Source organism: Octopus bimaculoides, chromosome 15, assembly GCF_046866305.1.
Source record: "Octopus bimaculoides isolate indiv1 chromosome 15, ASM4686630v1, whole genome shotgun sequence".
In the NCBI taxonomy this organism is placed as follows: domain Eukaryota; kingdom Metazoa; phylum Mollusca; class Cephalopoda; order Octopoda; family Octopodidae; genus Octopus; species Octopus bimaculoides.
The window spans coordinates 8,534,398-8,552,216 of record NC_142942.1 but is presented as its reverse complement, the minus strand read 5'-3'; the positions used below and the strand labels follow the sequence as shown (position 1 = coordinate 8,552,216).

General features: G+C 35.8%; 1 protein-coding gene across 2 annotated transcripts in view; it reads left to right on the top strand.

Moving 5' to 3' along the window:
- LOC106878966 (conserved oligomeric Golgi complex subunit 1) overlaps positions 1–17,819 on the top strand; it is a 266,492-nt gene that overhangs the window by 89,163 nt on the left and 159,510 nt on the right. For both annotated transcript variants that reach the window (XM_089363366.1, XM_089363367.1), the window contains exons 20-22: positions 3,831–3,929; positions 7,668–7,760; positions 11,597–11,690. In XM_089363366.1, the coding sequence (XP_089219492.1) occupies positions 3,831–3,929; positions 7,668–7,760; positions 11,597–11,690 (286 nt within the window). The remainder of the gene's footprint in view (positions 1–3,830; positions 3,930–7,667; positions 7,761–11,596; positions 11,691–17,819) is intronic.

Genomic DNA, 17,819 nt, shown 5'->3' with positions numbered 1-17,819 from the left:
CACTGACCTGCTCCTTCGTCTCAAAACTGTTGGCCTTCTGCCAAAATTAGAAAAGATTATTGAGGTCTGATCAAAAAGTATCAGGACTGATGCTAGAAAAAGAAAACTACGAAACATATCAATTCAGCATTTAATCTTCTTTGAAGTGGTCTCCTTCTGAAGCCACCCACTTTATCCAGCATCATTTCTGTTGATGGAAGCATTCCTGGAACTTCTGTTTTGGAATAATGAGCTGCTACCTTGTGATATTCACTTGGATTTCCTGAACATCTTGCAATCCAATCTTGTTGGGGTCGTCCAGTGCAAAGACTGAGCCTTGGTTTTGAGGTCGTCCACTGCAAAGACTGAGCCCTGGTTTTGGGGTCATAGCCAAAGGTTAACTATTCGTTCTATTTTATGACCGTTTCAAGAAGTTTTTGTCTTCTTCAATACAATCAAAGAGATCCCGTGTAACTGAATCTCAATCTTCTTTTTGAGATGACTGCAGTCTACACACTCTACTTCCAGACACTACTGTAAACAATGGAAGTGGGTGAGAAAGTTATAACTTAGTGTGCATGTGCAACAGAGTTCAAGGTCAATCTGAGCCAAGTGGCTTGACTCTGCATACTTCCGTTCTGTTACCATAGCAACGGTCTTGATACTTCTTGATTAGACCCCGTATGTCAATCACCACCATTACAAATTCCACATTTACAAACGTTGTTCCTTGTTTTCTAAATGAATCACCTTCAATCCCACTACAACCACCAGTACTACTACAAACCATTAATACCACTACACATACCACTGTAATCAACAGCATTTCCTTCTACAAGCATAATCTCTTGCCATCAATACTGTCTCTCAACACCTATGCACTGGCTCTGGAACGAAATTTGCTTAGGGAGTGCACACCCAGGCCCCAAATTTTTATATGCATTTTTTTTTTATTTATGTTCTGTGTTCTTTGTGAAGAAACCTAATGCAATGTACTTTTAACAGATCACTTTTTACTCATTATTTTCTAAACGTGAGAAGAGTAAGTAGGTTTATTCCCAGGGGTCCATGCACCTATGCAGCTGTCACCAGTGATACTACAATTGGTGACACTAGCTCTCTATTCTACTGCAGCAACTACCATCCCTACATCTTGCATACAAGTATCAACATTGCCATCATCACTACCACCACCATTGTCACCTGTTGCCAGTACCAGCTATCATACCTGTCGTCACCAACACTATTACCTGTGTCGTCACCAACACTATTACGTGTGTCATCACCACAGCCCCATTTCAACTCCTGTCTCCAGTATCATCATTATCATTATCATCATTATCATTATCATAAATTATAATTATCATCATTATAATTATCATCATCATAATTATCATCATTACCATTATCATAATTATCATCATCATTATCATCATCATCATTATCATCATCATTATAATTATCATCATTATAATTATCATCATTATCATTATCATCATTATCATTATCATCATTATCATTATCATCATTATAATTATCATCATTATCATTATCATAATTATCATTACCATCATTATCATCATTATCATTATCATTATTATCATTATCATCATTATCATTATTATAATTATCATCATTATAATTATCATCATTATCATAATTATCATCATTATCGTTATCATCATTATAATTATTATCATTATCATCATTATAATTATCATCATTATAATTATCATCATTATAATTATCATCATTATCATTATCATTATCATCATTATAATTATCATCATTATAATTATCATCATTATAATTATCATTATCATTATCATAATTATCATCATTATCATTATCATCATTATCATTATTACCATTATCATTATTACCATTATCATCATTATCATCATCATCATCATCATTATAATTAGCATCATTATAATTATCATCATTATCATTATCATCATTATAATTATCATCATTACCATTATCATCATTATAATTATCATCATTATCATTATCATTATAATTATCATCATTATCATCATCATCATTATAATTATTATCATTATCATAATTATCATCATTATCATTATCATCATTAACATCATTATGATTATCATCAGTATAATTATCATCATTATCATCATCATAATTATCATCATTACAATTATCATCATTATAATTATCATCATTATAATTATCATTATAATTATCATCATTATCATTATCATCATTATCATCATCACTATAATTATCATTATCATCATTATCATTATCATCATTATCATTATCATCATCATCATCATTATAATTAACATCATTATCATTATCATCATTATAATTGTCATCATTATCATTATCATCATTATAATTATCATCATTATCATTACCATCATTATCATTATCATCGTTATAATTATCATCATTATAATTATCATCATTATCATTATCATCATTATCACCATTATCATTATCATCATTATAATTATCATCATTATCATCATTATAATTATCATCATTATAATTATCATCATTATAATTATCATCAGCATCATTATCATCATTATCATTATCATTATCACTATCCTCATTATCATTATTATAATTATCATCATTATAATTATCATCATTATCATTATCATAATTATCATCATTATAATTATCATCATTATCATTATCATAATTATCATCATCATTATCATCATTATCATTATCATCATTATCATTATCATCATTATCATTACCATCATTATCATCATTATAATTACCATCATTATCATTATCATCATTATCATTATCCTCATTATCATTATTATAATTATCATCATTATAATTATCATCATTATCATTATCATAATTATCATCATTGTAATTATCATCATTATAATTATCATCATTATAATTATCATCATTATCATTATCATAATTATCATCATTATCATCATTATCATTATCATCATCATTATAATTATCATCATTATCATCATTATCATTATCATCAGTATCATTATCATTATCATCATTATAATTATCATCATTATAATTATCATCATCATAATTATCATTATCATCGTTATCATTATCATCATCATAATTATCATCATTATCATCATTATCATTATCATCATTATCATTATCATCATTATAAGTATCATTATTATCATTATCATAATTATCATTATCATCATTATAATTATCATCATTATCATAATTATCATTATCATAATTATCATTATCATCATTATAATTATCATCATTATCATTATCATCATTATCATTATCATCATTATCATTATCATCATTATCATCATTATCATTATCATCATCATTATCATTATCATCATTATCATTATCATCATTATCATCATTATCATTATCATCACTATCACTACTGTCACCACTACCACTATCATCGCTACTACTGCCTGTACCTCTGTCATTACCATATCCACTAACATACATAGTGCTGCTTCTGCCATCACTACTACTGCTGCTACTACTACAACTACTACTACTACTACTACCACCACCACCACCATCACCACTATTCCCACTACCATAACCATCATGTCCATCATGACCACCACTACTATCTGGATTCCCACCTTCTCTTGCACAAGCAGCACTACCATCCCTAGCCTTTGGGGTATCACGCACCACCACAAACATCATCAGCATGACAACTATGAAAGCCAGTACCACCACCACCACCACCACTACAACCACCTTCACTACCACTGCCATTACCGTCGTAGGCCATCTTCTCAACTGTTAATCTGTCACTATCTCCATCATGTAGATTTTGTTGTCTTTGTATGTTTTGTTAAGAGCTACTTTCTGCTTTATATTTCCAGAGTGATATTGGTCGGACGCTTCTGCTACGCCTTAACTGACCTTTGCCCTCATTTGTACAACTGCATCACAGCTGTTGAAAACTCAGAGAAAGAAATAAAGTATGTAGTCTTAGTAGTGGTAATGGTAGTGTTATTTTTGTATAAATGTCTTGCTTTTATTGTATTGAATTTATTGTGGGGCATAGGTGTGTGGTTGAGATGTTTGCTTGCCTACCACATTGGTTTGAGTTCAATCTCTCTGTGTAGCATTTGGGCAAGTGTCTTCTGCTATAACCTAGGGTTGACCAAAGTCTTGTGAGTGGATTTGGTAGATGAAAACTGAAAGAGGCCCATTGGGTCTCTGTCTCTCTGTCTCTGTCTCTCTCTCTCTCTCTCTCTCTCTCTCTCTATATATATATATATATATATATATATATATATATATCATCATCATCGTCGTCATTTAACGTCCGCTTTCCATGCTAGCATGGGTTGGACGATTTGACTGAGGACTGGTCAAACCAGATGGCTACACCAGGCTCCAATCTGATTTGGCAGAGTTTCTACAGCTTGATGCCCTTCCTAACGCCAACCACTCCGAGAGTGTAGTGGGTGCTTTTACGTACCACCGGCACGAAGGCCTATATATATATATATATATATATATATATATATATATATATATCTGTAAAAATATGTGATACTTATTCGGTAGCCATGATAAAATTCTGAGTTTCGGATGCCGGGTGGGAACCCACGCCAACATCTCTTCAGTTATCCGGCCATTGAAAATTCCTGTGACAAATGACTGTTAAGCAAAGGGAAATAACAATGTGGTTGACCATTATTAAGACAAAAGAGCTATAGACACCTAAGTAAGTGGAGGGGGTAAAAGTAAGGGAGTAAAAAAGTCTATAGTGTTCTCGTAAGCGCACCAATCCATATATGTATATACTAAACCACCCTCGCTTGAAACACACACATGCTCACCCATATACTCGCCAAAAACTATATATATATGTACATATACATATATATATACCCGCATACACACCCCTACACACACGCACTCAACAACCTCGCACCCATACACGCACGCAAAAAAAAATTATAGGGCTAAAGCAAAATACAGAAGAAAGTGTGAGAAAGCTATAAGGTTAAAGCGCGTCCAATATGCGCATATTTTCACATGCATGCACATACATCTACACATGCATGTACCCGAACACCTGCACACATTCACAAGCATGCACATAAGGTTCCGTGTACGTGTCTATAGATGCACAGGAAAAAAGCAGGGTGGAGGGGAGAAAACAGGAAAAAATATGTGTGTCAAGCAGTGATGGGGCACAAACACAGATACAAAGACACACACACATAGATATGCATATATACAGACAGATATGACAGGCTTCTTTCAATTTCCGTCTACCAAATCCACTCACAAGGCTTTGGTTGGCCCAAAGCCAAGGTAGAAGACACTTGCACAAGGTGACACACAGTGAGACTGAACCCAGAACAATGTGGTTGGGAAGCAAACTTCTTACCACACAGCCACACCAGCGCCTATCTGAATGCAAAAGGTTTCAAGGTTCTTTATTTTTCTTAGCACATATGTTCCCCACTTCCCAGGTTCTTAATTTGTCCCTGCTATAAATAAAAGTTTCCTCACTCTTGACTGAAGCAGACTTACAGTGCTGAAATTCACTAACAGAATATGAACTCCTGACCAAAAAGCCTTGTAAGTGGTAACTTACCTACTTAGCCTAGCTATTGGCAGCTCTAAATAAATTTAAGGTTTTCATTATTTTGTCTGGGGGAAGAGGTTAAATCTTTGTTTTGTCTGGCTGCTTTCTCAACATTCAGTAGATTACATTTAATTGTAACACTCTTGTGATCATTGCTGATTCGCACTTCTAGCCTGCTGTGAAGATTATATTGATTGTCGACTGTCTTTGAGAATTGCTTTACCATGCACTTTGACCTAATTGATTCTTCTCTGATATGACATCTTGTGGCACTTCTTTGACTCTTTATTTGAAAGCATTTCTTTTATTGATAAAGTTTTACTTATTTACAGAATAAATTTCTCTTTCACCTTCACTCTGTCAGCTATCCATGCAGAAAGCTGTAAATGCTATTGAACATTCTTAACCTTGAAGATTCGGAATTAGATTTTCTGACGTATACCTGATAATGTCACCACTTTCTACTTTTATATATACTGTTTAATTTCAAATGGAATCTGTTATAAGTTTACTTGCCTTCTCTCTCTGTTTGACTTTCTTTCTATTGCTTCAACTAAATTGAACGGCTGAATGAAGGTCTTGTGTAGTCTACCAGAGTCGGGTAGGGGAGAATAAATTAATGGTATGCACTTCGAAAAGAATGTGTTTAACAGTTAAAATTGCTGTTGTTGTTGTGCTGGCTTTAATGAAGCACCCTGCCCCCCCCCCCCATCTATTCAAACAAGAAAGATTTAAAGTATAATATCTTTTCAAATACGATGATGATAACCTTTAACCAGTGCCTTGATATTGATCTCTTCATTGGGACTTTCCAGCAAGATTTAGCTTGTAAATAAGATTAAACATCATTAGGGCCAATTTGAGAGAGAAAAGAGAAACAGACCGACTCACAAAGCCATGTTATCTATCATTTTCCAACTGACTGGAGAGCCTGGCTTTCTTTACTTTCTCAAATTGTTATATGGAATTATTTTTTACATTTACATTCTTTACTTGTTTCAGTCATTGGACTGCGGCCATGCTAGGGTACTGCTTTGAGGAATTTAGTTGATTGCATTGGACCCAGTACTTAGTTTTAATTTTGCTACTCATTTAAGTCGTTTCTATTTGTTGCACCACTAAGCTACAGAATATATATACAAACACATTTTTTGTTTCAAATGGTAAAAAGCAGTGACAGACACCCTACAAAAGCACACATATACACATGTATGTGTGTATGTTCATATGTATAAATTGCATTCTTCACAATGTCATCATCATCATCATCATCATTTCCATGCTGGCATGGGTTTGGACTGTTTGATATGGAGCTGGCTAGCAGAGAGCTGTCCAAACTCCAACTGTCTGTTGTGGCATAGTTTTTATGCGTGGATGCTCTTCCATCTACCAATTTCATTAACAAGGCATTGCTTGGCTTCAGGCTATAGTAGAAGACAGTTTGCGAAGATGCCATGCAGTGAGACTGAACCCAAGATCAAGTGGCTGCAAAGCAAACCCCTTAACCACACAACCATACCTTACACCTGATGTCTCCGATCATTTTATTAAAAAAATCTTAACGGTGAATTCAGAATACATTGCTTGTGACTTTCTTTCTTTTCTTTGGTTTTTTTAGTTATACAACTTTTCTTCAGTGTTTATATTTATCTTATCCTTCTCTTTAGACTCTTTGGAAAGGAATCAGTTTTGGTTTTCTGTCTGTCACTTTGCCTTTCTCCTCTCTCTCTCTCTCTCTCTGAACATCTCTGTCTTCTTTCACTATTAAATTCATGTAAATACTCATATCAATATCAGCCCAATTTACTTATTTCTCCGAATCAGTGATTTTTCTACAGTTTTATTATGATTCTTCTACTTAATCTCTCACATTGGTAACCTCAGAGGTCAACTATGTTCCACCTAGAACTCCTTTGTGGCTAAAATTTTGGTCAGTTGCCAGTTTTCACTTGGAACGATCTGTCTCCCCAGAAACTTTAGTTCACTTTATTTTATTGATGACTTTATGATTTGTATTCTATATGTGTGTGTGCATGTGTGTGTGTGTGTGTGTGTATAGACCTCAAATAAAACCCTCCTCTGTATCTACCTTTATCTCTTTCTCAAACAGGTTACACACATTGAAAAGTAAAGCTACACCAGTTGACAGTGCCTGGGAAAATATCCAGTCCATGTTATCAGAACGTCACCTGGATTCCTGCCAGTAAGTAACTGATGTGTTACTGTTATGTTTCTTAATTTCTAACTGTTAGCCTAGTCTACAGTTTTGACGTTAGCCTCTTCATGTATTACCATAGTCTATAACTTTAGTATTAACCAGTTTCAAAACAATTATCCTGTCATTCAGTTCCCGTCTGTAAGCCTATTTCAGATGAGCGCCTGTTGTGGAGCCTCCTTAAGGTTTTACTAGAAGCATTAATCTATTCTATAATTTCACTTTCAGAGTGTCTCAACCATTCACCTGTTGTATATCATAGTTTTCTTCTAAGCCCATTTCAAGTATTAGCATATCTTATAATTTTCCTGTTATTCTATTTGAAACGTCACCTTATTCTATGATTTCATGACCTGATTCTATAGGTTTCTTTATAAATCTATTTTAAACAATAACCTATAGTTTAGCTTTCTATAACCTTATTTCAAATATTAGCCTTTACTGTTTCTATAATTTCCTTATTAGCGATTAGGCTGTTTCAAAAATTGACCTGTGTGAATGTCTATATGTGCATATATATATATATATATATAGAAGTGTGTGTATGTGAGTGTATGCACAGGGGCCATCCGGACTCCCGTTTGCGCCGTGAACAGGGATTAATCTTCTATCTTCGCTCCTTTGCGCCACATGGGCTCAACTCCCCTCCACTCTTCATCTAACCCCCTCCTCCTGTCTCTCTCCCCCACCCTCCCTCCTACCACCCATCTCTCTCCTCCCCCACCTCCTGCTCCGACTCCTACTTCTTTGTACGTCTCTTCACCTCTCTTCATACTTCTCTCCACTCCCACTTCTCTTCACCCCTACTCTTTCTCTCCTCTCTCTTACTCTCTTCTCTCGTACTCCCCCCTCTCACTCTTACTCTCTACACTCTTACTCTCCTACTCTCTACACTCTTACTCTCTTACTCTCTCACCCTTACTCTCTCACTCTCTTCCCCTCTCTCACTCTCTTTCTCTTCCTCTCTTTCTCCCCCCCATACCCCTCTTCCCTCTCTCTCACTCTCTTTCTCTTCCTCTCTTTCTCTTCCTCTCTTTCTCTTCCTCTCTTTCTCTTCCTCTCTTTCTCTTCCTCTCTTTCTCTTCCTCTCTTTCTCTTCCTCTCTTTCTCTTCCTCTCTTCCTCTCTTTCTCTTCCTCTCTTTCTCTTCCTCTCTTTCTCTTCCTCTCTTTCTCCCCCCATACCCACCTTCCCCTCTTTCTCTTCCCCCATACCCACCTTCCCCCTCTCTCAATCCACCTTCCCTCTCTTATACCCACCCTCTCTCCTCTCTTCCTCTCTTCCTCTCCCCTCCCATACCCATCTTCCCCCTCTCTTACATCCACCTTCCCCTTCTCCCTCCTCGTCAACACCCCCTCATAAGCTCATCCCACCACACCCCAACACACTCCTACTCTACCTTCCCACTCCACCCCATCCAATTCCTTACACCCAACACCCACCCCTACCCACATACCCCACCCTACCCACAGACCCCTACCTCTACCCCACCCTCAGCCTAACCCACACTCCACCCATGCCTCCCCACCTCCCAACACCCTCACATCACACCACACCAATACCCTCGCATCACACCAAGCACACACTACAACTGACCAACTACTTTCTCCCTTTCTCCCTTCTCCCTTCCCCATTTTCACACTACATACGTCAAGATCGCCAGCATTCTACCTCCCACACACAGCCCCTCGTTCCCGATCACCGTTTGTTATCTCCCCCTTTCTTAGCTCTCCTGAAATAAGAATTTCTAACTTCCGGTCAGCCATTGTTATGATTGGCCATTATTATGATTGACCGTTGACTGAACACTATTCAATTTTTTTTCTCCGTGTTTTTCTCCTTGTCTCCGTATTCTTTCTGTTGAAGAGCGTAGCTCGAAACGTCAAAGACTTTCCGTATTCCCGAGCGTCATACTAATATATACTTCTGTTATTTACACCACCTGTCCTCGTCTGTTGTTATTATTTGTATATTCTCCCATATATATATATATATATATATATATATATATATATATATATATATATATATAGAACCTGGCTCCTCTGTCTGTTATGATGTCAGGAGTTCGAGTTGATTTGACCAGTGAAACAGCCTGCTTGGGAAATTAACATACAAGTGGCTAAGACTCCACAGACATGTAAAATGTAGTTCTCAGAGCGATTGAGCATGACACTGCGTCAGGCTGGCTCTTTCAATTACATGTTCAACTCGTTTTTGCCGGCTGAGTGGACTGGAGCAATGTGAAAGAAAGCATCTTGCTTAAGCACAATGTGCCGCAGGGAATTGAGATCACAGCCCTACGACTGACCATGAGCTGAATGCGCTGGCCTGTTTGTGTATGCATATGTGTGTGTGTGTGTGTGTACATTCCTATTTAAAATTCATAAATGACTGCAGGAAATTATACAATGAACTTCATTAGCTTACAACCTTTTGCTTATGCATCATATATCTTCCACAATGTTTACAACAATATATATATGTGTGTATGTAAATATATACACATACACACACACACACACACACACACATATATATATGCATCTATGTATATGTACATATGTATGTATATATATATATATATATATATATATATATATATGTATATCTCTATCTATATATGTATGCATGTATGTATGTATGTATCTCTCTCTCTCTCTCTCTCTCTCTTTATATATATATATATATATATATATATATATATATATATATTTGGAGTTCAACTTCTGCTGGGATCACCTTTACCTCTCATCCTTTCAGCATCAATAAGTACTGGTCAAGCACTGGGGTTGATGTAATTGACTAATTCCCTCCCACTAACATTGCTGGCATTATGCCAATAATAATAATAATCCTTTCTACTATAGGCACAAAGTCTGGATTTTGTGGGGAGGGGTAAGTCAATTACATCGACCCCAGTACTCAACTAGTGCTTAATTTATTGACCCCAAAAAGCCGAGAGGCAAAGTTGACCTTGGCAATATTTGAACTCAGAACGTAGCAGCAGATGAAATACCACTAAGCATTTCGACCAGCGTGCTAATGATTCTAATAATAATAATAATAATAATGGTTTTAAGCTTTGGCACACGGTCAGTAATTTCAGGTAATGGGTAAATTGATTACATTTAATCCTGCTACTTTTTTTTATTGACCCAGAAAGGATGAAAGGCAAAGTAGACTTTGACAGAATTTGAACTCAAAACATGAATTTTGTTCTGCCAGCTTGTCACCTTAACAGCTGTGATAATAACAGTTTCTGATCTAAGCACAAAGTCTACAATTTTGATGGGTCCTTGGCGATCCAGTGAAACCAAGTCTTCAATTAGTTCATTATTTTATTGACCTTAGAAGGATGAAAAAGGTACGTTGGCCTCAGCGGAATTTGAGCTCAGCATATAAAGACTCTGATGAAATGCTGTTTAGCATTTTGTCCAACATGCTAACAATTCTGCCCGTCCATCGTCCTTTCCTACAAAAACAACATCATCATCATCGTTTAATGTTCATCTTCCATGCTAGCATGGGTGGGATGGTTCTACAAGAGCCGGCCAGGCCGAAGCCTGCCAAAATCATCTGTGACTGTTTTGGCAGGATTTTTACAGCTGGATGCACTTTCCAACACTAACCACTCAGCAGAGTGGATTTAGTGCTTTTTACATGGCACAAGCACAGGCGAGGTCAGTTTTGGCAAGGTTGTTACAGTTGGATGGCTTTCCGAACACCAACCACTTTACAACATAGACTGGGTGCTTATAAGTGGCACCTGCACTGACAGTAAGAAAAAGCAATAACACATTTATATATATTTTTTTATTCCAGAATTTGGGTAACCTACACTTCTTCTTCGCGAATACAACAATTCCGTGATGCTCTCTGCACTCAAACAGCATCTGACATTATATCTACTATAACGGTAAGTATTGCTCCACAAACTAGCAACCTTCTATGTTCACATGAATTAGAATGCTGGAACTTAGCAATCATATTGTAATACTTATGTTCAAGTGAGTTTTGTTTCTATTTTTCATGTTTCTGTATATGTCTATGTGGTGTGGGGTAGGGTGGAGGCATGTTACCATGGAGTTTTTGTCATTTGTATTTGTTGTGTTTCAATATATGAGGAGGTAAACTGGCAGAGTTGTTTGAGCTTTGGGTAGAATAATACCGTGCTGTATTTGTTCTACCTGTCTGCATTCTGAGTTCAAACTCTGCTGAGATTAACTTTGTTTTTCATTCTTGGCAGATGATAAATAGAACATTGGCCCAGTACTGGAGTTAATTCTTGTTTCTCTCTCTCTCGCTCTCTCTCTTTCTTTATTTCTTCCTCAGCTTGCATACCAATCTCCAGCTTTGCCATATTGGTTCTACCCAACAATTATACTGTGGGCACACATGTCAGTGGAGTACACAACCATTTTCACATGTCAATTTAATGAGTAGATATCCAGTCAATCAAACAAAACGCTCATTTTCAGAATCTGAATGAGAATCCACAACCTCAGTGTTTTAAAAGAAATTTACATTGTGCTTAGCAAATAGTTTTTAAATCATGGAAGAGCCTTGATAACCTCTTTTTTTTTTTTTTTGCTAGTACTCTATCCTATAAAATGTCAAAACTACTTTTTTGTTTATCCTATGTGGTTCGATCAAAGATGTATAATTCTTGTTCTTCTATCTTTGCCAGAGGACTTTCAGTGACAGGATTTTCTTATTGTTTTACATGTACTTCTTGAGTTATCCATTGCATATCCCTTCATTGTTATCTCATCATCATTTAACATCTGTTTTCCATGCTGGCAAGCAGGAGAGCTGCACCAGGATCCAGTCTGATTTGGATTGGTTTTTACAACTGGATACCCTCCCTAATGCCAACCACTTTACAGAGTGTGCTGGGTGCTTTTTACATGGCATCGGTATGAGTGTTTTTTTTATGTGGCTCCAGCACTGGAGCTTCTTACATGGTGGTTTGAAGGAGTTTAAAATAATTATCTGAGAAACAAATACAGGGAAACTAATTGCTGCAGTAGTGTGTCCAAGTGATAATCCAACTTTTGAATAAAACTTACCTGGACTGTATGCTTTTGTAACGAGACCCTTCTTGTGTTTAAAATGATTTCATCCTTTTTGATTTAAATACTGATTTATACATTCAGTGAAAATACTACAGATTTAATATAGGTTTCAAATTTTGGCTCAAGGTCAATAATTTCAGGGTAGGGGTTAAGTTGATTACATTGACCCCAGTGTTCAACTGGTACTTATATTATCGACCCTGAAAGGATGAAAGAATAAGTCAGCCTTGGTGGAATTTGAACTCAGAACTTAAACTCAGATGAAATACTGTGAAGCATTTTGCTGGCATGCTAACGATTCTGCCAGCTTATCACCTTACCTTTATTGATTTAATTTCATTGATATGTTGTTACTGATTGCCTAAGCTGAAGGCTCATAACTAATTGATTATCATTCTGAATCTCCTCACAAAGATTGCTTTCTGATCGTCCATATATTTCACTGAGCCATGCAATATCATATCTATAAACAGACATGAGTTTCTTCTTTGGATAAAGCAGTAATAATATACCTGTTGGTATATTATTATAAAGTGTAAGACTTACATATAAACCCCTAAATCACTGGTAATGTTCAGTAGCAGTTTTGCAGGAAGAATTATTTAGTACTTTTCCAGTCAGCTGTATGCAGTTGTCATCTCCTTGCTTTGAATTTTAGCTGACTTTTTAAGTTTTACTCTACGTCAATTTTTGTTTCTTGTCTTGCTAATGGCTTAGCCAAATAATGAGGGATAATGCTCATGGCCTTTTTGAAGGGATCCAAGACTAGTGAGAGAAAGATGGTGATGGGGGAGATATCCTAAGCCTGGAGGTATGGCCTAAATCTGTTTCCATCTCTGCAACAGAGACTTTCATTTCTCTGAACTTGATCACTCCTTCATAAACCAACTCAGTGCAGCTATTTCTATTCCATACTTTATTCTTACTGTGACACAACTTCAACAGAAGGTCATTCTTATGAGATCAGTATCCTCTATAGACTCCCTGCACAGGTTTTCTTTCCTATGAATTACCTAAATTAAACACCAACTTACAGGGTTGTGGATTTGCAGTATCATTAACCCATTATCTCCCATAATTCTATTAACTGGAATTTTTTTTTATTAAACTTTGATTTCTAGCATAAAACAGCCTTAGAAACACGCTGGAATGATCAAAATAACATTTCAAAATAACATTTTAAATAGAAATAAGCGAGATATTGGGTGAAACATTAGCAAACCTCATTTGAATATCAGAGAAATATACCTAGTAGATATAGAAAAAGGTTAGATATGTGTAAATATTGACACATAATTACGAAATTTGTAATTTTTAAGTGATCTCATATGAGATCACTGGTAGGTAATGGGTTAAGACATTGGAGAACAATGATTTATGGTATGTGTTCTAGCTACATTCAAATTCTGCCAAGGTCAACTTTGCCTTTTGTCCCTCTGGAGTTCATAAAATAAACTAGCGGTCAAGTACTGAGATTAGTAGCATCAACTAAATCAGAAACTACTATTTTGTATATTCTAAGGAAGATGTCACTAGAGAATATTTTCAATGGTCTAAATATTATGCAAATTAGCTAATAAGATGGTGGCGGGCTTTCTTTCATCACTTGACCTTCTTGAAATTACATAGCACCCCTCACATGTAATGTCAGATAAAGTAAGAAAGACTCAATCTATAATGTTGTCTTGTGTGTCAAAACAAGGAGAGGATGGTCATGGTTAGAAGGTCAGTGATCATATCTCTGTTCTTCAAAGGCTGACTTGGAACCACACTACAACAAATTTTTGACATCCCTGTTCCAGGTATGCTTTAAGAAATTTTTAGTTTACAGGTGATCTACTATATATTAATTTGGGAAAATCAAATGATTGGGAAAAATAGATGAAATAAAATATTCTTAGTAAATATTTATTCTTCTGTTTTGATAATTCAGTATTGGTGAGATGAAAACTTTCTACTCAAATATAAAGCCAATTATTGGCTGCTAGCAGTAACGGTTCTTCAGAAAGAATTATGTAGGCAGAGGTTTCTGCTACATAAGACACGTTATGAAAAAAATCTTATCTTCTTCAGTCAGCTATAAAGAGATGTCATCTCCTTGCTTCTAATTTTAGCTGATCCATTAAATTTTACACTACATCTGTTAAAGTTATTGAACAATCTTTTTACTTTCTTTAAGTTAATTTTTGAATTTAATTCTGTTTTTATTTTTATTTTCCATTTTTATTTTTATTTTTGCTTCCTCACCTTTAAAATAAACAACCGACTATAAAAGGTCACATCATGATAAAATTCAAAGATCTTTATGAATTTTGCTTTTAGTCTTTCAAAGACATTTCCAATTCTGAAGAAAAAAAAAAATTGTTGTTTAGATCTTGACCTAAATCAAAATACCTTTGTGTCTGTCTGCTTGTTTTCTCCTGGTTTATTCATTTGTGACCTAGAAGAAGTATTCAAGAGACGATCACTTGAGGGTTTGTCATGTGATTCACTGATGGACCGGTGAGATAAACATTTCATCACTTCATCTGAAAACTTTCAGTTAAGATCTCTGTTCATATTGATGCTTTTCGGATCATCAGTAATCTTTACTTGAGCAAATCAATGGCATGAATCTAGTACAACCACATAGGAAGCATCTTTGGGTCCAGCAGACTGGATTCTGAGCAGTATAACACCCTGAATAACAGTCTCGGGTCAAGCTAACAGTAACTAACTTGCCTTTCATCTTTTTGGGGCTCAGTAAAATAAAGCACCAGTCTATTACTGGGGTTGATATGATCCACTTCTCCCTCCCGGAATTACTGGCTTTGTGCTAATTTTTTTGTTAGGAGAGTGGTTTTTTTTTTTACCCTAATTTTTTGTAGGTCATAGTGTATCGTATATGTTTTGAGACATAACTAAAAGGTTTGGTATCAAGAAGGTTAGGATGGGCATCCAGCAGTGCCTCAAAATCCTCTGTTTAACACAGACCCCTATGGAAAAGCAAACACAAAAATGATATTCATGAGTTTAATTAGGACTACATTCTCCAGTGCATACTTCCCTTTGAAGCCAGCAGGAATAATTTTAAAGAGACCTGCCTCCTATTTCAAGCAGTTTGAGTGACCATGTACAGGTTCCTTCATTGATGAGCATAATAAAGACAGTATTCTCTAATGCGTCCTTCCCTGTTATGACTGTAACATCATCACCTGTTTTTGAGTACCTTTAGCACAGTTTATTCTGTTGTGAGCATTTGGGACAGGTTGTCAGTTGGAAGCCTCTTTTCTTCCTACAAATCTCAAAGGCCCTCAAAACAAACGAGGTCATTCTTACTACTCTCCCCTCCTTGACTAAACAGTAAAAATATCACAAATATATATTGATGTTCTGGTTTTCTCTTCCCAAACACTAAACTCAGAACTCCACTAGTTTATCTATGTCTGGTCTCAAACCACTTAACTACTTGATAGCTGTGACCTTACATTACAGACGTCTTTCATTTTGAATAAACAAACATTTGTTTCTTACTTTCCTAGCTTTAGTTGTAATTTTCTCTAATTCTGTTTTTCTATATCTTAATTCATGTAAACTACTTTGCCTTATTTATAAGTCTGTTAATAGTTTACAGTCTATAAGCTCTTTAAGTCTTCCAGAATTTCAGTTTCTTTTTTGACTACCCATCTTCTTTTCCTAAATTGACATCTTTCATTTGTTGTCCTGGTAGTTACTTCACTTTAACACTTCATTCCATTCCTTAATTTACATTCTTGTACTAACTAAGTAATACTATTCTTATACTAAATAATACTAACTCTGTTAGCATTATTTTCTTTTCTGTCTATATTTATCACTACAGACATTACGTAAGCTTGATTTTTGTAAACCCCAATAATTTCAATGTTGATAAAGTAGAATTCAACTACTGGATTGATATAATTGACTAACCACCTTCACTTGTCTTGTGCTTAAATTTAACAGAAATATATTTTCATCAATTTCATGTTAGTTTCTTCTCTTGTCAGGTACCTCTGTGTACCATCAAGCACTCTTCTGTCCTAGCAGGTACCCCTCTATACCGTCAGTTGCATCTCTGTCCCATGAGGTCCCCACCACTGTACCATCAATTGCATTTCTGTCCCATCAAGTGCTCCCCTGTCTCTTCAGGTTCCTCCTCTGTACCATCAGGTGCCCTCTCTGTTCCATCAAATGCTTCTCTGTTCCATCAGTTGCCCCTCTCTACTGCCAATTGCTCCTCTGTCTCAACAGGCGACCCCTCTGCCACATCACTTGCATCTCTGTACCATCAAGTATAACTCTGCATCCTTGAAATATGTACATCATTGTCTTTTCCATGGGATACATTTGTCTATGTATGCTACTTAGTTTTCACTTTGTTATGAGGTTTCTAGTTTTGCTGTTCCTAGTCTTACCTTAGTGTCTCACTCATTTGTTGTAGTAGTATGTGTGTGTAATGTGTATTTTGTTATTTCATTGTGGAGTGGATGTGTTTCATTTATGTTGTGTGGGTTGTGTTATGTACTATTGAGTATCAGGTGGTAATTAAGGCAGCAAGTTTGCAGAATCATTAGTATGTCCAATAAAAGCTTAATGGCATTTGTTTTTCTTCCCTTTGGGGTGGATAAAGTAAAATACTAGTAAAGTACTGGAGGTGATATAATCAACTTGTCCTTTCCCTTTGAGAATTACAGGCCTTGAACCCTACAAGGGACCAGTATCTCATTCAGGAGAATACTACGACCTCAGTTGCTTATGTACCATGGAAACTGGGTAGCTTACCTTACAAGCCCTAGGGGTCAAGAAAAACTAAAAAGCAATTATGTAGGGTGTGTACTATATTGGTTGCTTATGAAAAGTGTTGTAGTTCACTTGAAGCATTATAATATCGAAGAAAGTAAAAAAAAGAGAAAATAGAAAGCTTCTGACAACGTGGAAAGTTTATTAAAACCTTTATATTTTAGGCACAA